At 38.4% G+C, this 27,668-nt stretch overlaps 1 protein-coding gene across 5 annotated transcripts in view; it reads left to right on the top strand.

The window, feature by feature from the left end:
* Nucleotides 1-27,668, top strand: part of BCAR3 (BCAR3 adaptor protein, NSP family member) — a 96,808-nt gene that overhangs the window by 35,952 nt on the left and 33,188 nt on the right. For 4 of the 5 annotated variants that reach the window (XM_051799054.1, XM_051799047.1, XM_051799038.1 and 1 more), the window contains exons 4-5: nt 11,455-11,782; nt 25,001-25,040. In XM_051799054.1, the coding sequence (XP_051655014.1) occupies nt 11,455-11,782; nt 25,001-25,040 (368 nt within the window). Of the gene's footprint in view, nt 1-4,902; nt 5,208-11,454; nt 11,783-25,000; nt 25,041-27,668 lie in introns of those variants that run through there. The other variant, XM_051799066.1, reaches the window with a different exon arrangement.

Here is a 27,668-nt window from a genome sequence, read left to right as displayed (position 1 = left end):
GTCAACCTGTCAGATTCCAGACTCATGCTAAAGAATGTTGGTAGCTTTGCCAATATATGGAGAGGAAGCTGCTTTGAACACTTTGATCTGCATAATAGTTAGAGATGGCATTGCTACCTGTGTGGTCTATTTTGCTCTCACTGAGAGACACAAGGATTTGAAGGTTTTTGCCATTTCTATTTGAGAAGGTCATAAATGTAAATGTTGTTACGCAGTTGTTAACATACACCTCTGACAGTGCCATTTCAGCTGTTGAAAGTTCCAAATTTGCCTATTGGTGCTAGTTTGTCACTGAATGAGCTAAGGTTTATGTAACTCCTGAAACTTTCTTGCCATACTTCAGCATTGTTTACAGGATCATCAGCTATAGGACATTTCTGCTTGCAAACTTTTCTGAGGCTGTTGATCATGAGGTTTCTTAACACCAACTCATAACAGATAATGCTTTGGGAGTTTCTGAAAAACTTTGTGTCTCTAGACCTAAGGCAGATCAAATAGCAAGAGTTGACATTGGTAGTTTTATTATGGAGATCTGGATAACTGCTGACTAAACATGGCTGTTTCAGTTGGCAGCCAGGGAGGATGTTAGAAAGCACAGTTGCCATAGCTCATAGTTTGCTAACTAAGTATTGTCAGATTTCAAGTGCTGGAGCATTTGGCATTTCATATTGTCATTCTTATTGCTCTAATGTCTTCAATTAATTTGAAAATTACCAGTAAATAAACTTGATTCCCTAGCCAATAATTATGCTGATCATTCCTTTTCCATGTGGCGTCTGTGGGAGTTGAGGCTTGAGTGTAGCATTTTGTTTGTTTGAGTCCTTTATCTTCTAAGACAAGTCTACAGTAGAAACTTGCTTTGACTTTTGTTTATCAGGGAATAAGAAGAACTGCTGTGTGAGCAATCTGTGCATACCATGTCCTCATAGTGTGTAGTTACTTCTGCATTTTATCACTGCAGCTGCAGAATAGTGCTTTTGGAGTAAATGTATTTTCTCCTGGTTATTTTAGGAAGACTGGAATTCTGATGCTTAAGGTCAAACTGAAAAGTTCCCTTCTTGTTTTGTTCTATCTTTTTTTTGTTGTTTCTGTAATCAGACACATTTGAAAATGGTCTCAAGAACTGGCAAGTACACAACTTGGCATAATTAAGGCATGCAAGCTACAGCATCAGTCCCAGTTGTGTTCCTCCTAATTTATCTGTTCAGATAGCTGCTTGTATAGATGTCTTTGTACTAGGTGGAAAGATGCACCTGTACACAGTCCCTCCCTTCAGAAAGCAGAAGTCAGGGGTGACCACAGAAGGGCACAGCAGTGTGTGATATGTGGCCAGCGATGGCCAGCCCACTGCTGGTTGCTCAGCCTCCTCCAGATTGATGTCACCAAGGACAGCACTTCACTGCCACTGTGTCGGTGGCAAGGGGATACACAGACAGCACCATGCCATGCAGATAGACAGGTAAGGGGGATGGCAGGTTGACAGGGAATACTGATGGCGAGGGCTTGACAGAGGTGCTGTGCTTCTTTCAAGACATTAGTGCTTCCAGATTTCATCCCACATCTCAGTAAACCCATTTCCAAAGTGGATATAAAGTATGAAAACAAGAAAAGTTTTGCAATGAGGAATCTAATCTAGCTTAATTCAAAGTAACTCACAACTAATGGAGCTACTACAGGCAGTCCTGTGAATTCTTCCTTCTTGTAGCTTGTAGGAAAAGTCTCTTTAACAGCTTTGCATCAAGTATGTGCAAGGATGGGTTGTGCAAATTGTCATCTATGAAGACAAAGCCCAGTTTTCAATTTCACCGGAAGACAGAATAAAACTTTAGGAAAAGAATGTAATGACTCATGCGAGACTAATCACAGTTTAGGCAGGGCTGCCCAGCTACCAGTCCCACTACTTAGCACACGATCATGTTACTAAGGAAATTACTGCTCCTTTTCTGGTTCTTATTCATAAAAAATTACAAGCATGACACTACTTCCTATGTAATTACAGAGCCTGAAAATTTCCTGAATTATTAGAATCAGCCAATCATCTTATGTGCTAAGGGATCAGAGTTTTGGGTATGGTTTTAGATGTCTTTTACCTGAACTGTGGAATGTGTGGTTTAGATAGAGAAGCGAGACATTTTCCTGTATGCAATTAGGAAAATAATAGTTTGCACTTCTGTAGCACGTTCCACTTGATAAGCTGATAAAGTACTATACAGTCTTCTTTGTGAAAAATATCTTCCACTCTGACGGATGTTACAAAAATGTAAGTATATGTCATGCAGGAAGTAAGTGGGTCAGAATACTAGAACTGAATGTGGAATCTAGGTAACTCCTCTTTCTCTGTGCTCACCCTCATGCCATTTTTCTTGCACTGGACATATTAGTGAGGCATTTTGGTGTCCTAAATGAGATCACAGTCTGTTCTTTGCTTCCTTTCCCCTCTCCCTTCTTCTGCTTTCCCCACGTATATTTTGAAGAAAGATTCTGTGTGAAATATCCTATGGGAAATCTCCACAGATTGTTACATGTGGCAGCGAAGTTCTGGAATCTGTCACTGTGCCTGAAACATTGCTGGTACCTCTCCATTCTCAATACTTACCTGTTTTTTTCACAAGTGGCAATGACAAAAGCACAGTGCCATCAACTATTCAAGATTTGCTAGCTTTCCTGGTTCATCAGTAGCTCAAATAACAACGCATTTGGGGAAATACAATTGACAAAAAAAATTGAGTGAGGTTTTGTTGTGCTTTTAGGCCTTGTTTTATGTAAAATTAGTTTGAATTTAGATCTTTACTTCAAGGCTCTGTTCAATGTCAACAGGATGCTATAATTTTCTGTAATTTTTGGGGAGAAAAATATCTAATTATAGAAGTCTATTTGTCGTCCACAAGGGGTGACTTATGTCCCAGCACCAGTGAATGGATCTTTCCGAAAACTGTTGTCTTTCACAATTACGTCAATTTTTCTGGTTTGGAAGTTGTTGTAAAAGGTGTGTGGCAATACCAACACTGATAATGCTTCCCTATTGCTCATGCCTGCCCTCAGGAACCAAAGTGATGTTGCTGTGGGAAGGGGAGCACCAGTCAGAAATGCCACTGTGAGCTTCCTCTACTGTGGTGTATTAGATAAATTTAATTTTCTAATCTTTTGTCTCTTCTTCTACATATTTGAGTACTCACTGCTTTTATTTTTTTCTCTCTTATTTTATACTAAACTCCATCTTACTTGATCTTTCTTATGCAAAGATTCTACTCATATCTATAAAAATTCAGAGACTTTCCCAAGAATTTTCATCTTCCTTCCTACCTACTTCTGCATCATCCATGGTGGCTAAAGAATCTCATCTTGATGAGCTAAATGTTTCTTAAGCTCTAGCTACACTTCAAAAGAAGGTCCAGTGTTTTTTCTGGGTTTAATTGCTTAATTAAAAAAATAATAATAATTGCTGTGAGATATTTTAGATAGCTCAGATTGCAAAATTCAGTGTTCTGGACAATGCATAAACCCCCAAACTATAAAGAGGTAGATGTCCTAATTCTACCCAGTACCCAGAGATGTCGCTGCGGTAAGTCAGTGTGTGGAATTTTAATCCTGCCACTGTCACTATTGGATGTAGTTTAACTTGGTTAGAGTGACACCACCATAGTTTCATTTATTTTTGATGATTGGTTTGATAATACACAGAGGTCCTGGAAGATAAATAATTGGATCCTTAATTGCATTTTTCATTTAGATAGCTTAGTACCCCAATTTCAGCAACAGCATTGTAGTCAGACTCTGAAGTAGATACATCAGAAGTAGTTTATTAAAGCTAGTCCTGATAAAAATGGGGAAAGAGAACAAAGGGATTGGACATTAGAGTGAAATGAAAATAGTGCATGAAGAGCATCTCCCAAAACAGAACCACGACACAACTAGTAGGCATCAAATATTTCATGTCAAAATCAATTAGATGTTTGGTTAGGGAGAGAAATATTTGCCTCTGGAAAGCTAATGCCAATAGGATAGCCATGAAAAGGTTTGCAGTGTGTTGGCTTATGAATTCTGATAAGATGGAAAGAACAGTGTTATTGAAATTGGTTTGAACAACTGCAATAACTATGGCAAAACCAGAGAAATGTTGGCCAGGCAGCCTGAAAGACTGAGCCAATGGGAGAGAGACAAATATGGTGTTATAGAAAAAACTGATCTAGACACTACTTTAAAAGTCAACTGAGTGTGCCTTAATTTGTATTTAAGCGAAAGCTTTTTGGCTGGGTCAGTGGTACAGCTGAAGGTGTGGAGGTAACTAATTGAAAATGAAGGTTCTATCTGTAACTACCTGATTGTTTTGAAGGTCTGCTTTATCAAAGGAGCGTAACTGGCCATCTGTTCTGTCAGTAGCTCTCAATCCTGTACAGCTGTTTGACCCTTTGGTACAGAAAATGCATTTTATCTCACCAACCTGTTGCACAGATAACTCCACGGGACCTGGTGGGACGAGGGGGAAATCTGCTAATGTAAGTAAATAGTGTGTGTAAAGTACACAGTAATAGTCTCCGAGTTGTTCGTGAACAGGGCGGATCTAGAAAACTGTTAAATTTTGCTGTAGTGCTAATTTGAGAGGCGAAATTGTGGAAGTCAAGTTCTTAAATCCATGGAAAAGGGCAGCGAGAGGTCACGGCCCGCCAGCCGCTGGTGTGCCGGGGGCTCGGCGAGACCCAGCGTGAGCTGGCGGAGGGTGGGGCCGCGGCCGTGACTGCGGGCCCGGGTGGCTGCGCAGCGCCCGCGGCCGCCGGCGCCGCCTCCCCGCTCCAGGTGAGCGGCGCCCGGGAGGCTGCACACGGGAGAGGCGCCGAACCAGCTCCGGACTGACCCGGCCCGGGCGAGCGAGCGATAAGGCGCTCTCAGAAGGCTCCGGTTGAGTCATCCTTACTTAAGTTATCGCGAACTGCGCTTCTTTAGGGCAGGCTGGAGCTGGTGTACGTGCCGGCTCTACCGCGGCACGGCCAGACCTTGGGCTCTCCCGAGGACGTCCCGGTTCATTTACTGGAAGCGCTCAGGACCGCTGGTGTTGCGGGTCCGGCCTCCGGCCACCCATTCCTGCTGCCCGGCTGCCGCTCCCCCGAGGGACCCGGGCGGGATTCGCTGCCCGGGAGATCGCTTCGCCGGGACAAAACCTCCAACTGATCCACAGAAAGCCTGGAAAGAAGCAGCAGTGATCAGACCCGGTAACTGCGGGGAAGCGTTATTCTCTCGGGCTGAGAATGAGGAGTTGGTTTTGTATGTGAATGTGTGCGAGCGTCCCTCTGTCCCCACAGCGCTGTCGGGGCAGGGACGGGCAACAGGGCGAGCCCTGACTCTGCCCGCGGGCTCTGGAAATGCCGGAGCTGGGACAGTGACTACTGAGACGTTTGATTCACTGCTTAGGTTCAGTGGGAATGGATTCCATGGAAATCTATTAAGCACTCTTTTAAGTATAGAACACTGGTGTGTACTCGAGATACTTCACAGAGTAGAAAGAAAAGAAATAAGAAACGCTGTGTCCTTTTTTTTGTTAGTTAAAGAGGAGCATATATAAAAGCACTTATTTCTGTCTGAGTTTGTAATTTCCGTAAGTTGGTTGTTAGTTCGAAATAATGCTGAAAAGGTCTTTTAAATGCTTCATTTTGAGTTAGAGTGGGTTGTTGGTTTTGGTTTTTTTTCAGTAACATTGTGGGAACAGGGCAGCAGGCAAAATAGTAAATGACTTCCTATGCCAGAGAAGGAACAAAAGCTTGTATGTTGAAGCATTAGCTAAAAAATGCTTAGATTTGACTGTAACCTTGGTAAAGTTCTCTGTTTCTGCCAGCAAAACGGGGAGGGAATGTTTATTTCAAGTCAAGGCTTCATACTGTTCAGATTACTAAGATAACTGATTGGGCACTTAAATTTCAGAAATTAGGCAAAATGAGAAGATCTCCGCTTATTATTGAATCCTCTTCAATGATTACTTTTTCATGGCATCTTTTGTAGGTATCAAGGCATTCTACATGTGAAAACTCACAAAGAGAAGTGTGGGGTTTATCTGCTTCTCTCATCTTGGAAAAAAAAAAAAAGACATTTCAAAGATAACTTATCCTGGACTGTGTGTTTTCTATTGTGTGAGAACAGTAGTTAAAAATAACATTTCATATAGGTTGTCAGATTACAGTGTAAGGATGTTTGGGGAGGGGGGTGGAAATTGCATGACATATATAAGGAGAGAGAAGGAAAGCATGAGCATTGTGATAGCACTTCAAGACCCTTTGGAATCACTGACCTGACTAATCTTGTGGGGAGTTTTTGATGTTTGACAGACTCATGTTTTTTTCTGATAGTAGCTTAAAGCCTTTGAACTACTGCATATGCTTTCTCAGTCTGTGTTTCTGTATCATAACAAGCTGTAGGTTCTTGAACCTTACTATTCTTCTCAAAGTCCTGTGACCTGTTTGCTAAAGCAGCCACTGCATCAACTTATTTTTTTAAAAACAAAAGTAGAAAACAGAGGTTGTAGAAGGCTGCTTCTAAGCCATTTTGGGGAGCAAGAATCCTCTCTTTCTGGTTACCCTAATGAAGAAGACTACATTGCTTCTAGGGAGATAGTAAACATGAAATCCACCTTGAATTTATAATGGCTGTGGTTTTAACTGTATTTCTTCCTATGATATGTTAACTTTAGTGCTTTTCAGACATGCTTTTTCTGTTTCTCTAACTTATTCTCTTACTACACACACACACACACAAAAAAAAAAGATAAATCTGAGAAATTGATCTGTCTTTTTGTCCTGAACTGGACTTTCTTCACCATTCAGGTTGATCACTTTCATTATTTTCTGTTGCATCTGCAAAGTGCATGCAAATGTGCCAAGTAACTTAGCAGGGAAAAGGGAGTTATGTATCTCCCACTCATAATTTATTGTTGCTGATTTTGAGAGAGGGTGGGTGGGAGGAATTTGTGAGGAGATTTGATATGGTGAAAGTAAGTACAGTTTTCACAGAAGTTGACCACATCTTTTAAAGATGTGAGAACATAAAGCAGTTGTTCTTCAGCTGAATGTATTAAACCATGTTCGAGCCCTCTTAGTTTCATGGCATATGTCATGGTAAAGGCATGGTAATACTTTGAGGGAAGCGCTGCCGTAACACCAGGTATAGACTGCAGGGCATTTGATCTAACAGGGAGAGTCACCCAGATTGCAGATCAATAAGACTGAGAGAAACATGGGTCCTTTCATGTCCAAAACTGGTTTAGATACAACTCAGAGTGTCTAGAGTCTGGTTTGGAACTCTGAAATTGCTTTTCTCTTTCCTTTGATCCAGGTGTCCATCAGCATGAGCTTTGGGCTGTTTGTTATGCCATTCATGCATCTCTGAGGCCAAACTGGAGATTTCCCTTTCCCTCACTTCCCTTCCTCCAAAATATTGAAACAATAAAGTAGAAACCATTGCCACTAGTTGCGTTACATTGTGATATGGAAGGGGCACTTACTCCTGTACCTGTGTCTGTTTGAATGAACCATCAGAACACTTCTTCAGACTGTGTGAACATCAGAAAGTTTTCATGAAGATGAGCTGAGCCAGAAAGTTTGGATTTGCGTCCCAAAGCCAAGGGGCCGTGAGCAGAAGTATATATTTAGTATGTTGTTTTAGGGAGGTGAAAGTTATTTGTTTCATTGTTCATATGGCTCATTTTTGTTTTAAGCAGTGATGTGAAGAGATGCACAACCCATCAGATTAGAATTTCATGCATGTTTGGTCTTGCCCACCAGATACATATATTATTCTATGTCCAGTCTCCTACTGTTATCCTAAATGCCATGTTGATTTTAGAGACCTGTTTGTTTGTATTTGCTCGCTCTCATTTGTAGCAAAAAATTAGAACATGTCAGAAGTTACCTGGAAACCTTTCATGCCCTCCACTTCTCTAAATTCACAATCGGATTCCTGACAATTCTGTTCCCATATATTTTTTCCAAGTTACAGACTGAAGAAAGAAAAATACCATTCAGTATATAAATACAAATTCACTTCACGTTTTTAACATTATATTGACATGAGTCCATCTTGTTTGCACCTATTTGTATGTTTTCCAAAGTGCTCTGTTTTGTTAGGTGCTGTTTTGACAAATAGGAATGTGTACAATTAAATTTCAGTTCCTTTTGACCTATCATTCTGTTACAATTTCTACCATTTCCATTGTTGATGTTCAAAGCACACTGTTTCTAAGGGAGTAACATTTTCAGGGTTTCTATATCTAGAAAAGTCAAACATTCTTTGAATCATATACTGAAGTATTTGAGACATTCCAGAGTCTTCAGCTGAAGAGGCTCCTTCTTTGCAGTGTTTATGTTCAATACAAGAAAAACATATGGATAGTTTGGCAGGACTTCTGTTACTGACCTGATTGTTGTAGTTCTTTGTTTACATTTATGAAGAATATATAGTGCAGCAGCAGATAGGCAATCAGATAAATTTATGGGTAGAAGTTAGCAGACCGTTGTTCGCAGGTTCTGGGCTTTCTTGGTTTTGTGGAGGTTTTTGTTTGATTGGGGTTTTTTTGGTTTTTGGAGAGGTTTTGCAGGGAGGATAATTAGAAATATTATCAAAGTTTCTGCACACATAATTGTGGCTAAGTGTCTTGCAAGTTCTTGAATGTAGGTATTTTTGTACTAACTTTGGAATTCTACCTTGATTCCTTAAAACAAAACTCTGATGTGCCTTTGAGGATTGGGTACTGAATTTGTAAGTCAAGTGATGGTACTGAGAGTACTTCTTAAAAGAAACAATGATTAGGACAACTCTGGGAGTTTGGTTTTCATTCTTAAGGGCTTCTTAGGAATGGAGGTTAAATGGAAAATACAGTACAGCAGAGGTCATTGTTTATTTTTTGAAAACTCTCAGACCATTGGATTGGAAACTTACTGGTTTGCCATAACAATTACCTTGTGATTTGGTTAGTAGAGTGAATTCTCAGCTTTCTTTGTGGATCCTCAAACATGAAGTAGTCAACAATTTAATGTCATAGTAAGCATAATCTGGACTCATCTGGTATCAGCTATTAAACCAAAGCTTTGGTTGGTTATTATTTATAACTGTTTAGATTTGATACCCACGTGCTTGTAATGTCACATGTTCCATTTCAGCATAGCAGTGGGAACCTTGCAGGACAGGCTAAGGAAAATCTCACTGGATAACCTGCGCTGAAATAGTTGGAATTCAGAGGTTTGGAGGTTGTTTTTTTATAAACCAATAAGAAAATACAATAAGTAAGTACAGAATCTCAGCGGCCCCTGAAAGGTGAGCAACAGCATGTTTGTGCAGTATAAGCAAGCTAGCTTTCAGTTTTTCAGACTCCCTAAACGGTGTTTGACAAAAAGCTGAGTTTTCAAAAGATTGTGTGAATTCTAAGAAGCCTTTCTTCCCCCCCGTTGGAGGTAATTTTTATCATTCTGTTCTAATAACAAAGCTGAATTTACAAGAAACAAGCTCTGTCAGTTTGCTTTAGCTATAGGAGGTTGTAGCTTTGTGGTAAGCATTTGCACTTTAGATCTTCCTATCTGTGGACCAGTTGTTTTGTTTATAACAATTGTAATGCAAAACTGACTTTATAGCAAATATTGTGACAATAACTATGTGATGTTTTTAATACTAACCAGCAGAAACTGTGTCTTTCAACCGCATGATAAATGGAGAGATGATTAATATTTCATATTAAGGGCAGTGTGCTAACTTATGGCAGAATTTTTGTCAGTGTGTTTTGTTTTCCTTAGGATTTTGAATTCTGTTTGGATCCACATAACTAAAAATGTCAGTTCTTACTAATGCCTCAACTCTTTTCTATTCTTTTCAACAAGAAACCTGACCCAAGTCAAAGAGATTCTCCCTAGGCAGAAGTGCTATTTCCAGAGACTTTTCTACTATAGTACATAGTACCTGTGCTTTGACAGAGGCTTGGCAAATTGAAGAGTAAAAAAAAAAAAAAAAAGAAATCAAGATGTTATTTATCATCTATAATTACTGAGTATTTATTGTAGGATCTTCAATAATGGAGAAGTAGGAAGGGATTTGTGGTTGAAGTCTGAAAACCTTACCCAGCCTGTGAATCTTTGCAGTGCAGCTGACAGGAAAAAGCAGAATTTTTTCATAATTTGAGATCAACTTTAGTGTTACTGTAAAACTAAGCCAGTTATGATAACCTCTGAGTAGAAGTAACAGTAGCTTCAGAGCAGAAACACTTTGATAGTAGCTGTGATATTGAGGCTGGAGAAGGGAGCAGGACTATAGAGGCACCTCTGTTTTCCTTGCAACCCCTGTGCATTCCCCAAAACAGGAGGAATTCTGGTGCAGCTGTAAGCAGCTGACTTCCAGGCTGCTGGGCCTTCAGGGTGCTAGTCTTATTTTTCCTCATGAAACTTGACCAAGGCCAGAACAGATTCCCCCTGTCCATAACTGTTATTTCCAAAAGTACTTCAGGTTTCTGATTTCATATCAATCTCTGCTGCTCCTGTGGCATTTCCAGTTTTTGTGGGAAGCACCTGGTTGACTAGCACCTAGATTAAATAATGTAGGACTGGTTGCCCTTTGGATCTGGTGGCATGTTCGATAGAGTGGCTTGTGCAGGCTAATATAACTGGATAGGATAAGGCAGCCTGTCTTCTGTAATACAACACTATAAGCTGAGCACAAGGCAGCATTTTTTGAGGAACAGAACAGCAATCTGTTAATGTGCCTGAAGTGTTTGTTTCACAAAGCTTTTTGCTCACGATAACAGAAAAACCTGTACTGTAGGGCAGACTGTAATTGATTGTACAAGAGACTGACAGCTCTGTGAATCTGTAATGTCAACAACGATTTGAGCCAGCAGGCTGGGCATACTGAAGAAGAGAATTCCAGTAATCTGCTCCTGCCCTTATCTCTTGAGCAGAGCCGTTTAGTTTACAGCCTGTTAGAAATGTGTGACCAGTTATCTGCTAGATTTATTACTTGAGCAAGACTCCTCAGCAACAGTTTTTCCTCACAGTGTGCCAGCTGCTGGGGTTAGAAACATATTCTTCCAAACCAAGCTGTAGTGTCCTTTATTTTTAACAAAACCTTCTTAAAACTTCGATTTTTGTCAGTGATTCAAAGTTGATGTCTGCCTCTTCAGAGGATGTGAAGGAGCAAAAAAGAGGAACTCTGTGAATAAAAATGGAGAATTGTTCGTGGCCTGCTCTTGTGTGGGTGTCCAGACTGGTGGGGTTTTGTTGTGACTTTTCACGTGTGTGAAAGTTATATATGGGTGTGCTTGGTGTGCGGTTGGGAGCGATGTGACTGAATACAGGCTACATCTTGAGGTATCTGACTCCCTCAAAGCCAAGCAGAAGTTCAGTTTCTTTGCTAGTCGTGCTATTTAACTTTGTTAAAGGGAGGGTTTTGATGATTGATACATTAGAAGAAATCTTGGTTTTGTTTTTCCAGAACCAAAAATGATAGCTGCAGGAAAATTTTCAAGTCTTCCCAGAAATGGCCCAATGAACCGCCAGTTCTCATTAGCTTCTTCCATGGACCTTTTGACCACTAAACCTTCACCAACTGAGCATCGCTCAAACTCCTTTCAAGGCATCTCTATCCATGGCACTCTCCCCAGGAAGAAGAAGGGGACAATTCCCACTAGGTCTTGTGATATGTTTAGCCACATGGGAACATTGCCTTACACCAGAACACACCGGCAGCCACCACCTTTTGTACAGGATGTTATAGAAGAGTACCCTCCAGAAAATGAGAAGAGCAGCAAACTCAATGGCAGGTATGTTGTAAAACCTTAATTTACATATGTTAGTTGCATAGGAATTCTTACGTATTCTTCTACACCTCTAAATGTCCAGTTATGGGTACAACTGTTTATTCTTGTGTTCTAAGTTGAGCTAGTACTCAATGTAGGTCTTGATGGAAGACCTAAATAATTTTTAAGTACTAGGTCTTGCCTCTGAATGTTTAAAAGGTATAATATTGTGTGTGCTGTTCCCATACAGGAAATTTTTACAATCTAGAAGTCATTGAATTGCTTTGATATGACGCTTTGCATTGTTCTAACTGAGCAGTTTTAAGCAAGAAGTCATAACTGTTCAAACTTGGGTTTGGTTTGTATTCAATGCTTATGTGGCTGGAGGGCACATAAAGAGCGGTGTTCCAGCTGCCTCCGTCCTAGAGCTACGTGTGAACTGTTTTGCATGAAGACTCAGTGGAACCCAGTGTACACTGAGCTAATGGCAAATTATCCCTGCTTATTATTCCTGCCTGACTTCATGGTTATCATATCCATGACTCTCGAGAAAGACCTGTAATCTTATAGCTGCCATTTCTTTTGGGAATCTGTCATCATCACTGATATTTCATTGCTCACAAAAAGTAATTAATTTTGTAAATGTCATTTTTTTTGTTTGATATTGAGGTCTATAAAATGGGAAAAAATTTCCAGCTAACACAAGAAAAATTCATTGTAATGCAGTGAATCAGTTAAAGGCACAAAGAGAGAATGTTTGGTTGTTTGGCTGATGGTGTTAAAGCCTGAGAAAAGGTATCCAAATTACAAGTTCTGAATTAGGATTTATAGTCTCGCTGTGTCCATCACTATACAATTTTTTTGTTTTCAAGTCTTGTGAGGGAAGGACAATTCTAATTAGATAAAGTTGTGTGTGTAGATTTGTTTTCATTTTTTGCTTGTGGTATATGGGATCAAGCTTTCTTCTCACTTGAAAATAAGTCTGTTCTCTATACCCCATTCATTTTAAGAGAAGAAAGGACCCAACTATGTTTAGTATTCCTCTGTCACTGGTCTCTGAGATGTACCTGCGTACATGAACTGGCTTTTTAACATCATTTGCTTCTTTGATTTACATAATTTTAGAGTATGCAAGTAACCTGGGGTGCTGCCATGAAAAGAATGTGGTGAAATACAATGAATTTTTATCTTATGTCTTCCTTCTCAAGAGTGATCACTAAAGATGATTTGCAAGATGTTTTCTTTTATTGAGAGACCAAAGCCAACTGGTAACTTGTCTTATGAATATGGTAACCTTGTCTTATGAAGAACACTTTGGCACAACCAGTAAAGTAAGAACAGAATGCTTGAGAGGAAAATGTTGGGAAGGTCTGCCTGATCAGAATTAAAACATAATGCTTTTGAAGTAAGAAGAGATTCCAAGGATGTTGTTAGTACAACCTGGGAATAGAATTTGTGTCTATTGAGTCATAGCAGCGAGTGCTGTTCACGTTTGGTCTTTCAGTGACTTTGCTAAAGCACATATCAAATGCTGTGGTAAAAACTTTTAACAATTGCTTGCTTTAATTTTTACAATGGATCTTTATACATTCTGCTCCATGACCTGACTGCCCAGCTGTATTAGAGCAGAAGACACTTCCAGCTTGACCATCAGCAAATATATCACTTCTTGAGTCTTCTTGCAATGACACTGCACTTTTTGTTAGTGTACTTTAAAAGAAAACTGAGAGAGAAACTCTGTTTTCCTGTGGTACACATTTGGTTGTATGTGCTAAGGTATATATTCTAATGCTTACACTCACATGGACATTATCTGGGCCTCATAGTATGGGGGAGTCTGTGTTACCTTATCAGAGTTTTTTAAAAAAAGCCCTGTAATATTTTTATTTCAGTGTAGGAACTAGTGAAATACTGTAATATTACATGGGTATTCTCGTTCAGGATTGTATCAGTCTTTCATTGCTATAATGCTGTTTACAAAAATTAAAACTGTGAATGCACATTTTCATGAAACCTTTTCATGATGCATTGTTCAACCCAAGTGCTGTGTTTGATGCCAGTGGGCCAGAACTAATAGTCATTAGGATTACAGTGTTCATGTCCACATGGATCTGATTATTTTGAACTGTGGCTCAGGCATGACATTGGTTGATTAAATTTGTTTTAAAAAACATAACTGTGATAACATTTTCAATAATTCAAAATGAGTAATACTCTCTTTAATATATAAATACATTAAACATAATTTTGTGAAGCAAAAAATAAGCCCAAGTAAGAATAGGAAAACAATAATGAACTGTGCCATTCCCTAATGGAATTCTTCTGATTTTGAAATTCTTCCAAAAACTTGGAGAAATTCTATTGCCAATTTTCAATGCAGTAAGGTTGTGTTCTCTTCTTGGTTTGGGAATGTACACCTCTGCTAGATAGTTAGTTCAAGGGGAAAAAAGTTTTCTTTCTTGAGAAAGAAAGACTGGCTGAACTCTGAGTTTTAGAGTCTCTTAGAAATAATTAAATGGCCAAAATCAGAAGCAGCTGAGCTCTTGAGTTAGTTTTATGAACTAAAATAAGAATTAAAATAAAAACTTTCAAGAAGTTCTTCATTTACAAAAGAGAATTTTCATTTTAACTTGTAAAACTAAAGCTACTTCAGTGTAATGTTCTTTATTATCTGATGTTGATAATTAAACCGAAATAAAGCATAATTGTAATTTCCCTTTGACACGTGGTCCATGGGTTATCTTTATTTATTTAGCTTTGCCTTATATTGTGATACCTTTATTCAAAAGAAAATTGTTCAAATTTACATCTGTCACTAGAACCTGTAGGGCTTTTTTTCCCCCGTGTCTTATGACTGCCATTAGGAAACCCAGAATTTCCACTGCACTTGGATGACTATAGTTCTTCATGACTGACAGTGCAGTTTAACTGACTTGTGGCATTTTCATGCTTTTTCATTAGTGCAACCAAATATCCCTCAAATAAATAAGACATAAAAGCAATGCAGAACTATCACTATCACAGGAAGTTTGAGTGTACTGATGAAGGCAGCTGTCAAAGGCCAGTTTGACATTCTGAACCATTTCAGTTGGATGTCAACATTATCCCTGTAGTCTTGGTTAACGTAGAAGTTCTCTCACTTGATCTGGTACTGGTCTGATATGAACATACTTAAATGTTACCTCATTGTAGAGATGCGAGGAATTTCTGAGGGGTTGTTAAGAAAATGGAATAAAGCAAAGACTTTTGCAAATATCCCAAAGCAAACTAGATTCTGTGCTCTCTGTTTCATGAGGCAGTGTGATTGCAAGAGCTAGCAGAACAAGTAAATGCTTCTTGGATGATCTGACAGCTATGGTATTCTCTGTTCCTAAACTTCCTAATAAAACAATCTAAAGAACAATTTCATAAAAACTAAGTCTGGTTCCAAAAGACATGCAAGGCTTATGTTTTGTTTGAATTCAATAGGGCTGCACATATACTATCCATTATAGAATCATAGAATCGTTAAGGTTGGAAAAGACCTTTAAGATCATCAAGTCCAACTGTCAACTCAGCACCACCACCATGTTCAGCATTAAACCATGTCCTCGGGTGCCATATTCAAAGGTTTTTTGAACACTTTCAGGGATGCTTGACTGCTAAAAGTATGTTTATGAGAAATTTAGCATTTGAAGGAAAGAAAGATTAGTTAATTTGGTCCTTGCCCTGTAGAATGGAGCTTTGGATATTTTGGGAGAAACTATGTGGTTACACATTTGCATTAAATCACTATCTTCCCTCTGCTGAGCCTTCCCCTAGGAAGTGTTGAAGCACACCATCTGCCAGAAATGATCACTTCAAGTTTTCATGCTAGTTAAAGCCTTAAAACGAAGTTGACATTAATTTACACTGGCTGTTTCATGTTATACAGGAGGTTTGTGAATATTCCTCATTTAATTCCTGTTTACTAACTGTCTTTCCCATAGCCATTTCATCTGCTTGTACTTGCAAAGACAGATTTTTTATTCAAATTCCATTCTTTGTCTGTACAGACATTTGAAAAATGGAGTCACTGATAAGCAGTAGGGTTGTATTGTTCAAACTGGCTTGGAATCAAACTTTGTGCATTTCTTTAAATAATGTATAATTCCCTGAGTGCTTTGTTTTATCGCTGTTTATGAGAGGTTCTGACCTAGCAGCTGGTCAGAATTAGATTTTTTTCCCCCTGTTTTTAGAGCTTTACTTTTAACTGTGTATGAATTTGAAGTGTGGAGTTCTAGCTACAGAGCTATAATTTTAATCTTTTCTTCTGTCTTGATTTTCTCTTTTCAAGCCCAGAAAATTCCTGGCTATGCTGTAAGTCCTGATTGTGATTGTAGTTACAACACTACTTCTGTTTGTATTGATGTGGCCACAAACTACCCGTTTTTGTAGGTAAATGAGGCATAACAGCTTTTTTTTACTCTACCAAGGTCTCAAGCATGAACTGTTCATATTCAGCTTTTTTTTTTTGACATGGTTCAAGCATGTTAAAAAAGAAAAAATCAATCTGGTGGATATGGGGAGGGGTGGAGGAAAAGGTTTTGGTTAGCTTGATTCTTTCATTGAGGAAAGGGGCAGACCAGTAGCTCTGACATCTTCAAATGCTTGTTGAACCCTGTTGCAAAAGATCAAAATGTGACATATCACCTATAAACTGAAGTGTATTTTATAGACTGACCCTAAGTATCTACATACAGATGCAAAGAACACAAATTCTGTCTGTTCTGAAGGAATGTCCAACTGCATATTTAACTAGACTTCAGACTCTTACTTTGAGTACTGGTCAACAGACTTTTTTCCTCTTGTTTTCCTATGTCAGTTTTTTCCCCCATTCTTTCAGATAAAGTGCTATCATCTGGCATTGGATTTTGTATTGCTGTAGCAGAGAGTTATTCTGTATGTAGAGTAGATTAGTTTGTTTAGTCATTTAGGATGTTCTGTACTCTTCAAAATTTCTAATCTTCAAGGCTCTACATGTTTGGCTGGGTGATACTTGTGTACTTGTCTGATATAACTGTCCAGGAAAAAATACAAATACGTTCAATTTTAACCTTGAGTGGTAGCACTGACATTAATAGGGTAACTTCATCAGCATAAAGCTAAGCAGGCTCACTGTCCTCTGCAGGACCTTGTCCTTGGAGGGCAGTACATTTGGAATTTAGCAAGGTTTGGAATAAATTTGGAATCTATTATTGAAGTATAAAGCTATTAAGGACTGAATTCTGGGTTCTTGAAACTTTTCCTTTTCTCTTAGTGATATTACCACAATAGATGAGGCCTTCTGAAGTCCTTGAATTGAGAGTTGATTTATAAGGGAGAAGAGTTGGCAAGGCAGTACTTGGTGAGGAGCACACTGTTCAGGGATTTGCTTTTTCCTTGTCAGAATTTACAGCCTGTTTTATCTCCAGATGCTGCAAATTCTGGTTTTCTTTGGGTTTTGAGAATGGGGTGGATCAGGTATTTAGACAGCATTTATTTTGTTCTAACTAGTGATTTCAAAGATGTTATTTGTTGGATAATTTTAATTTGAATGTGTTACTTTCTTATATTAATTCTTTGTGTACACTTATAGCAAATGGTTAGGTGCACTTTGAAAATCAAATTAAAAATATTTTTTTATCAAGATTTTAATATATCAAGTAAAATAAGCGTTTTATATGTTTCCTGTGTGGAGAAAAGTAAACAATACTGTTTGGTTTATAGAATGCAAGGTGGTCTTTCAGGTATGAAAATATTTGCAAGATTAACAGGAAGAAGATGAATACCTTTGGCTCCCTCTAAATTTCAGGGTAAGGTGGGGAGGAAATTTTTAGAAAACCACAGAATTTTTAAGTAAAAGTAGTTATGGTTTTGCTCTAATGTCTGAATCTACCTCTTAGTGTGTGTTGATTTCAGAAAATCCTGAACCAAACTGTGAGTTTGTGGTTGTGTTTCTTTAACAGGAGTAAGACAAGTGTGTTGAATTTGGGGCTACTGAATATCTTGTTGACTTCTTCCGTGCACAGCTAAGTGGATTTTTAAAAGGAAGAGTTCCTTAGCTGTTGCCAGTACTTCATGCTTTTTGTCACAGGTGCACCTGCAGATCTGACCTCTGCTGTCCTAGAGGTGGAGCAGAGGACATCTACTGAAGCGGTAGATGTTTGGGGTAGAAGGTAAACTGTGTTGTATAAGTAGAGAATAGCTGACATCTGCTTACATTCAGTACCAGTTCTCTTATCCTTTAACTCTGGGGTTTATTTCTGTTTTGACTTGTCTGCCTTTTCTTTTTAGCCCTTCTGTCCATTGTTGGGTTCAGATTCTTCTGTTGTGAAGTTCTACTTCACCCTTTTGTTCCCATTTGATGCTGACATCCTCTGTCTTTGCTTAGTGGACATAGACCTGCAGAACAGAAGCTGCACTTCTTGATTTTTATGGGGATTTTTGAAAACTGGCTACAGGTGACAATATTGGAAACCTGCCTATGCGGGATTTTGGGAGAGGGAAATGAGAGAAACAGGACAAAATGTCTCAAAAAGAGAGACCATCTCTCCAGTTTTGAAGATGAATTAAACCACAGTCCTTCAGCTGCTCAGCAGAGGAACTGAAGCACTGTATGGGACTGTATCATTGTTTGAAATTAATTGTGGGATCAGGACCTTTCTGTTAATGAATGACTTACCAGGGAAACTTGAGTCCAAATTCCTCAAAAGCCCCAGTCAAAACTAGTTGATGTTATTTTTCAAAAACTTCCTAAAAACTTCTGTCTTTTCAGGCTATTTCCTCTTTGAGCAGAGGACACTCTATGTAGTGGAAATTTTCTTGAATTACTACTTCCATCATATCCAGAGTTCCTCTCCTAGCTCTGCTGTTTCCTGGTCTCTTTTGTAAAGATTATGGAGCACCCTATTCACTTGTACCAGGTGCTATATTGCTTCCTCAGCTTGCCTCTTTTCCACATGTGACCATTTATTTTTGGTTTTGCTCCTTTTATCCTTTAAATAGTAGTTAAATGTTACATAGGGGAATATATTCCTAATGCTTACTTGCAATATCTAATGCAGGGAGACATCTGATGGAACAAGCTTTTTAAACTGAGGTAAGGGAATAGACAGTGAGGGCAATTCTTCCTCCCTCCATCATCTTCTTCAGTACTAAAGCAAAGGATTAACATTCCTGTGCTTCGGTCCAAATACACATTCCTGAAAGACATGTCAGCCAGGTGAAAAAAACCATACTTTGTGAATAAACTGTACCTACACTTAGATGAATTTCAGATGAATTGATGGAGACTGTGATTCTACAGAACGTTTGTCAGTGTATTATTTCACAAGGTTACATTAATTTTGAACACTTAAAATTTTGTGGAACTGGATTTTGAATAACTGCACAGCAAGTAAAGCACTGTCTATAAAAGAGTTGCCAGCTGAAGGTATAGTCAACAGGCAACAGCACAAATATAAACAAGTTTGTAGAAACAGTGACTGTTTTGGATAAGCAATAGTCTTGCTGCCCAACCACGACTTTCACAGCATGGGTCTTGGGATAGAAGATTTAAGAAGGGCTTTGAAGGACAGAGTAATCCTAAATGTTAAGGAAAATGGAGGGAAAAGAATGCAGGTGCCTAGTCTGAGCTTTTGAACAAATTGTAGAGACCAGTATTGTATGTGGCGCAGAAACAGAAATTCTTTCAGAAGAAGGTAGAAGAAATGGTGTACATTTTTCAGCTTCATTAGGTAAAATGGAGCAGGTTGGAGGGATGCAGACTGAAGTGGTTAGAGTAAATGACCGGGGCATTGTAAACAGATAGGAGTAAATTGAGATTTCATTTAATTCAAGGAAAAATACGTTGTATCTTTTCTTGAGGTTTAATTACTGAAGAGTCCCTGCTGTTCTTGTGTGAACTGCAGGTCATTACACAGTTAGTCATAGCAGTTTGCACTTGTTTCCACTGGTGTTTGAATGAGTCATGTCCATGGTGCTGTGCAGCTGTAGATGGAAGGGTGGAATGCCCTTAGGAATGTAGTAGGAGTGTGTGTGTGGAGCAGAAGCTGCTGGGGGATAAAATCACTGGGTCTTTTACTCTAGTTTACAGTACAAATAACATCAGTCTGCACTGCATATACTTAAACACACCATGTCCAGCATGCTCAAACTTGCACCTTCATACTTAAGTAGCAGTGTATTTCAAAAATCTACATAGATGGAGAGATTTCAAAGACACAAATCGAAGAAGGCATTTGATCCCATCTGGTCAGTTGTGTCTATGTTAGCAGCCATGCAACAGCTTGGTATGTTTTCGGTTTCTCAGGCTCCCCTTGAACCTCTGTTGTCTTTACTCATATTTGGCATTGGCACCATTGGCATTGGAACTACTGAGTAGTTCTCGTGATCACTCCTTCCATGTGGTAGAAAGGAGATGCTTTTGAAAATGTCTCCAGCAAAGGTCACTTTAAACAAGCGAACATATTTTCATACATCAGGTACTGGCAGTGTGTCCTGATGGTTTTCCCACAAGTACATTTATAAAAGTGTGAAGTAGCACAAAGCTGCTTCAGGGCCATTCAGCAGTTTTCACCGCTGTAAGAATATCTGTGCGGGGAGTTGAGTGATAGTGAGGATTTGGGCATCTCTGATGATACTGTTGTGTCTGTGCTTAAACTTCATTAAAGTTATCACCTAATAACTTTAGCTAATTTATAATTGTAGCTGACATGTCTATGAAGATGCCACAGGCCTGGAAGAAGCTGGTGCTTAATATGGCTTAGTCTGTGAAGGTCTGCGTTTTGCAGGATTCTTTACAGCAACAATTATGTGAGGAGGTAATATCCAGTGTTAGTAGAAAGGTGGAGGTTTTTGTAAAATCAACAGCTAAAGATTACAGATATCTGCTTAACTGTTCTTTTTTGAAGCAATGCTGTAGAGAACTATTGGCCAAACGTGAAAGTCTGAAAAATAGACTGTGTCTCAGTTGCTGAGGTTCTGGATATTCTCCTGCACCCACTGAACTGAATAATTTATTTTGGGGTTGAACTCCAGGATTTGGCTCTTCAGTTACAGCACTGGTTATCAGTACATGAGAATTTTATAAAATATTTTAGAATAGTAACTAGTTACCTGGATGTTAAATTTTTCTCTACCAAATTTCATGATTTGTTGCTCATTCAAAATCCATGCAAGATTTGAAGTTGGCAGTATGGCGGTATTTACTTTATCATACTGGAAATATGATTCCAGTTGCTTACAGTGATTTTTTTTTTTTCCTTTTAGCCAGTGGCTGTTGATGCTGACAACTTCAAAAGGCCTTTTTTTTAATCTTTTAGTTCTTCCTACACATTTGACTGTCATTTAGAAGTGTTGGGAAATGGAAGAATAACATCCAATACATGCAAATTCCATTCCCTTTTCTCATCTCAGTCAGCTTTAGCTGTATCTTGAAGGAGTTTACATACAGCGATAATCCCTGTTTTCTGAGAAGTTACATTGGTTCTCACAGTGATCAAAGGTATCAGTACTTGCTCATAGGCAGTCAATTCCAACCAGTATGACACCAAGCTCTTCATTGTTGCAAAAAAAATGTTGCTATGGGAAGAAGGAGGAGAAGAGGGAAGCAAAAGCACAACTCCACATTTTCTGTTGTCTTGTCTTCATCTTTTTTTGAGGTTGCTGAAGCTCCACTCTTGACTTGCAAGCTCTGTATATTTTTTTGGCAGTGTAAACAAGAAACCCATATGTGAAAAAAAAAAGTGCATAATTCTAATAAGAGTCTTGACGCTGGACGGAGAAGAAATTGAGATGATTTTCAAGGATTACTAGAGAGAGATTAAAGGGTTGTGTGACTGCAAGATGAGCCAGCAGAGAAAAAGGTGATGTCAGATGTCAGTCTCTAGAGAGACTGTTTCTGGCTAGGAAAAGCTCAGAATCATGAAAGTTCAGATTGTGATGACTGCTTTCTTTTAGTGATCAGTTACTACTGGAGGAGTATTTATACTGCTAGAGTTTCCACACAGACTTGAACATGTGAAAGAGAGTGAAGAGAGGATTTACACTACTCAGGAGAATGACTTAATTACATGTATCAAGTCAGGTGCTTTTTTTCTTCTTTTTTATTACTATGAGCAGTAAAGTGCTGGAAAGGGATTTTGTTTTGTCATGAAATGAGGTTATAGTCTGGCAGCAATATGAATACCCAAAATAGATGTGGTAGTGTGTTTGCATCCCTTAAATTTCTTTCTGTGACATAATGAGTATGAAAAGAGCATGAAGCCAATACTGTGTGTCCTACTGCATACTTACCCAACACCTTGGCTTGAGGTGTTCTGAAAACTTCTCTATTCCAGGTGACAGACATCTTTCTGTATTAAATATGCTTTTTTTTCTGAATGGAAGTAGGTCTTATCTGATTATTATGCATCCAAAATGTGAAATAAAATCCAATCCATGAACCCAGAGTTTACACAGTACTGGTTGACTTCTGTGCAGATTCTAATACATGAGTGTTGTGGGTAAACAGGTGCAAATGAATACAGCTGTAAAGTCAAGCATACTATGAAGATAAACATTAGCATTACTTGAAAGGTAATAAAATCTGATGAAAGATAGAGAACATATTATTATTGAATCAAACCTTCGGTTGAATTGATTTTGAGAGATGGTAGAAACAGTATCTGTCGTCAGATCTGCTAGTTATCTGAAAATATTTTTTTTTCTGCAGATAATTTAATACAAGAAGGGAGAATGTGGGTTCGCCATTTTTTATTAAGATTCCTTGAGAGAGAAAATGGAAAAGAGGTGCTTTATATTTTTTTTAAAGTTCATGACGTTCCTTCGTGGGGAGCATATGGCATAAAGAAGCACATCGTCGCTGCTAACAGAGAGCTGAGATTCAGGAGTTAGTTTTATTTTGTTGGATTCTAGTTATTCGAGCTAACTGCTTAACCTGGTTTTTTGCATATAATGTATGATGGTACTGTGGTGGCATCTAATGAAAGGAAAATGCAGTAGTTAATTTTTACCCTTAGTTGCTGCACATCAGTTAAAGTTACCATCCCTCGAAAGTAACTTTAAAAAATTAGCACAAAATGAAGGCTTAGACAGCAAAGGCAGATGAGGAGAGAGAGGGATAGATCTGCTTGGAGACAGGTATCTGAGGTGAACATCTTTCTATATGGCCTGTACTTGTGATGAATTGCAGGGTTTCATACATTTTGTTGTTGGCCAGCTTACCAGATAAAATATTATAGTACTTGTGAAAATACTCGTTACACCATCATTTCCTAAAGCCAAAAATTTTCAAAGCACTTCTGTTGTGTGGATACTGAAGGAAATGGAGGTCACTTCTTTCCCCACTCTCTTCTGGATTTCCTGCTTTATATAGCAGTAATAAACTGTTTGGTCTTAAAGCTTTTCTACCTCTTTCATTTTGCTTTGGCTTGATCTGTCCTGAGGATCATTTGCCGTGTACCAGGGAACAGTGGGGTCTCTAGCAAGGCTAGTCTGCAGCAGTGGAGGTTGTAAATGCAGCCCATAACAAAATGTGCTCGCTGACAAAGTGAGCAGGTTTGTTCTTTTAGAGTGTGTTGTACATGCAGTGCTGGTAGACCCTTTGTCCTGAAAGATTCCACAGGCAAGTGAAGAACTAAACTGCAAAGTTTTTCAAAAGCACTTGGTACTGGCACAACTTCCCACGGATCATTTGAATGTGAGAAGAATTCAGCCGTGCTTAATGACTTTGTCGAACTGATTAAGAATGGGATTTTTTTTTCCAGTCAAATTGCAAAGTGTTGAGAATGAAAATGTCTCTTCTGTTTAGGAACTTCCTTTTGTTTTTCCTCTGTGCTTCACCCCTGTTTTCTGTGGTATACTTGTACATATTTTACGTTCATACAGTTACCAAATTGCCCCTTCTTTGTATATTGCATAGGAAAAAGTTTAAAATGGTCCAACTTCTATTTCCATTGCATTTTCCAACTTTTTTTTTAACTAAGCTGAGAATGAAACTTGATCCTTGATAAATATTGGGATAATGTGAAACAGTAACATATGAGACAGCCTGAACAGCCGAGTACCATCATTTTATGGCCAGGGCTAAGAGGTGGGAAGGCTCAGTTTTGCCTCTGTATAGGTGTTCTGGATTAACAACTGTTAGGGAACCAGGCTAAAAACTGAGTATAAAATAATAACATAGTTTCAGATCATGTGCAATTACATTCAAAACAACACAGGGAATTTAGAGACTGTTCTCTGGATTAATTCATTCCAGTGTAACCCAATTTCTACATTTCTGAAGCTGCTTATTAGGTTTCCAGTGTTACATCATTGCAACAACTTGCACCAAGCAGGGTTCTAGTTCTAAATGTATAGGGTATGTGTTGTCCATGTGGCAAACTTGGTTGCTTTAACAAGTGCCTGATCCCTCTGTAAGTTTGCGTGTTTTTCTTTGTGCCTGTTGTATATTTGTATTTAAGGCCAACATCAAATATGTCATCCCAGGTTTTGTAGCAAACATCCAGTCATGTACTGCAAACTCTGACCTGCTAGTTCTCAAACAAATATACAAAGTGCTTTGAAATAGAAATAAACATATATTTTGTGTAAATAGTTGTAATTGATCACAAAGCTCTTCATTTAGGCTTCTGTGCCCTTTACAATCTGCCTGTATAGAAAACCTGTGATGAGAGCTTTTCTTTTTAAATTAGGGCAGTGGCTTTCAAATGATTGTAATGCTGAATTGGTGATAACTTTGAGAACTTTGTATATATAAAAAGTGAATGTGTTACTTTCTATTTTCTGTTAGCAGTGCCCTCTCACTGCTATCAGCAGCAGTAGCTTAAATGGGAAAACAAACAAGCAAAGAAATACATTCAGAATTCATTGAGGAAGCTCTCTTAAATTTATTTCAGATAATTTAGGTGGCATGTGTTTCAGCCATCTGTTGAAATTGCAAGATTGTTTTTTATTTGCTTAAAATGGTATAATTAACTTTATTCCCCAAATTAATTACTATTAGCTCTACTACCTGTTCTTCTAGAAGAAATGGATGATTTATATATTTGTTAAAAGATAGATAGCATAAGCCATGTAGCTCTAACACACATCTTTTAATGAAGATTTTAATGTGACCTAGTAGGTCTGTAGCTCATATGAATGCATCTCCAGTATGAAGTTATATTTGGACTCACTATTTTTTTTTGTTTGTTTTTCTGTCCTGTCTTCCTCTCTCCTTGCCCCATTTTCTTACAGAGATCAGAATATTCTGGATCCTACTTTGGAATATGTTAAGGTAAGGTACAGTTTCTTACTCTCAAAATATTTTATTGGTGTATATACTCATCACTGCCAGAGCATTTCCAGTCGTTTGTAGTTAACTAGTGCAGCTGTCTGTCTTTTACTACAGAGATACTGATTATACATGTCACACTGTTTCCTTAGTGCTTCAATGAAATACTTGTGGGAATTGTGCTTTGGGGGTAGGTTGTATTTTTATATTGGGTCTTCTTTACAGTTATGTGGTGACTACCTAAATTTTTGCTTTTGTTAACAGATTAAAAGAATCTGCATGTGTTGCTTATGGATTTCTGGGGAAGTAAAGGAACATATCTGAAAGTAGCATAAAAATGTCAGGTTCAGGTTTATGGTTTTAGCAATACAATTACTAACATTATGGTTAAAAATTCACTTCCGGTTCAAAAAGTAACTGGAATCCTGGAAAAATTGTGAGTTCTGTTTTCCTTTTGTACAAGATCAGAGTGTGTACTTTGTTAGAGTAAATAAAAAATACTCTGGAGCATTCATAAATTTTGTTCAAAAATCAACCCTGGATTTGCAATATAGAAACTTTGGAAGAAGCCTTAGGGTTGTGATTCTGTACTGGCAATCTCTTGTAATGCTGTAATTTCTGCTGAATTAGCACCTTTCAACATGTTTAAGTGAATATTGTTTCTCAGAACCTTGCAAGAATCTGGCTTATACATCATGTCTCTCAACAATGAGCTTCTCTAATTGTTGAGCTTTGTTCCCTGTCTTTTAGAAGTTTTCTGAGAAGTGTCAGATAAACACAGGTTATCCTTAACATAGGATATTTCTGTAGCTATTCATGCAAGTCTAGATTTCTCAGACACCTGAATTTCTGCTACAGGTTAGAGTTCAGGAGAGGAAGAGACTGAGGAGAGCCAATCTGGGTTTTGCAGCTGGAATTCCCTCTGTGGATGTTCACAGTTGAGGGAAATGGAGTTGAGGGAAATCAATCTTAGGGTTCAGATTGATTGAAGAAGAAAGCTAGGAGAATGTGTTGATAGGGGCTTGTCACAGGAAAGTGCTGAGAATTAATTCATCTGAAAGTGTGTCAGGGTCATCTGCTGTACTTTCTGCTTAGGGTTGGGATGGATGTGGGAAGTAGGGTTTCAAAGAAGAGGAGGGGAAGAGCAGAACACAAAGGTCCGTGGAAAAGTGACTGCTGGAGGACTCTCAGAACAGCTGCTGGATTTCTGCTCTAAACAGTTAGCTCACTGTTGTGAGGTCCCTGGCCTCAATCCCAGCCTAAAGTTGGGATATGGGAAAGTAGCAGAGACAGAGAAGGCCAAAAGCCTTCTCAAGAGTGCTGTAGAAGAGGGGATGCCAGAGGCAACAATGTGGTGGACATGTTAATTGCTCTATTTAATTTACTATGTATCTTGCACTATGCTGTACAGAGTATGTTGTTACGGTTTTAATAATATGACCAAGTAGAAGGCAGAGGTATCATGTGCCAATTCATCAATATGTGTGTCTTGTCTTGTTGCAGCAAGTTCTATATTATAAATGTGGTTTCTGATCTTTTCAACTTTTCTAGCAGAAGCTTGTCTTGGACTCTTGTCAATAGCAGTGGTGTTAAGCTTAGTTATTAAAACTTTGATGTTGAGGAAGAAAGCCGGAGGAAAAGAGACATATGAGGGAGAACATAAGGGTTGCTATCCTCTTCTCTTCTTCCTTTTTCAGTTTTTCTTGTCTATATCTGTATCTTCAGTGAACTGTGAGTTTGGACCCTAGTTCAGTGATATTATAACAGGAATTCTAGACAAGAAATCTCAAACTACAACTTGGAAAAATATGCAGAAATTGTTTTCTAATAAATATAACTCCCCCAAACACTTTTTTGTCTTTCAAAGTCTGGGTTACTAACAAAACTGATTCCAGAAATGTGTTCTTACACAGAAAATGATCATAATTAAAGGAGGACTCTCATCAATAATTTGTTATCAGTTAACTCTAACTGTAAAAGATGTGCCTGAATTCATACTAACAGGATCTTGGACTCCCTTTGTTGGCTCAAGTTTCAGCAAGTATGTGTTCATTGTCTTCTGTAACTTACCTTATGTTAACTATTATATTAATGTTTATAAATTTTCCAGATCCTTGAATAAATTATAATGGCAGTGTTAAGTCAGGTATAAACTGCAGAACACTAACCTGCTCATGCTGAAAAAATAGATTTCTGTAGCATCTCATAATGTTTATACCACCGTTGCCATTTGCACAAGTCTCTTTGATATATAGTCTGTGCATATGTAGTTTGAACAAGCAGGTAGGCTTTGACAGATGTTGTTTAAGTGGTGAAAAAAATGCCTTTAAGTGAAGAAGAGATAGTAAGAGAAGAGGGAGAAACAAGAGCACTTTTGGGAACCATATTTTGCTGATTTAGGATACTGAAGTTCTGAGCAACAGATTTATATTTCTGATGCACAGGAAAATATAGTTAGGATTGTCTCTGAACAGAAAACTGTCAATTTACTGACTGGAAACATAAACTTGAGTGTGAAGCACATATGATGTACCAGTCATACGTAAGAACTAATGCTGAAACTAATTGTACACAGTCATGATACTGATTCTATTCAAACTGTAAAGAGAAGAGAGACTTTGGATTAATTTG

The sequence above is a fragment of the Manacus candei genome, unplaced genomic scaffold (genome assembly GCF_025592945.1).
Source record: "Manacus candei isolate 608988 ecotype Guabito, Panama unplaced genomic scaffold, ASM2559294v1 h1tg000005l, whole genome shotgun sequence".
Classification (NCBI taxonomy): Eukaryota; Metazoa; Chordata; class Aves; order Passeriformes; family Pipridae; genus Manacus; species Manacus candei.
Note: the sequence above shows the minus strand (reverse complement) of the source record. Positions and strands in the feature narration are given on the sequence as shown.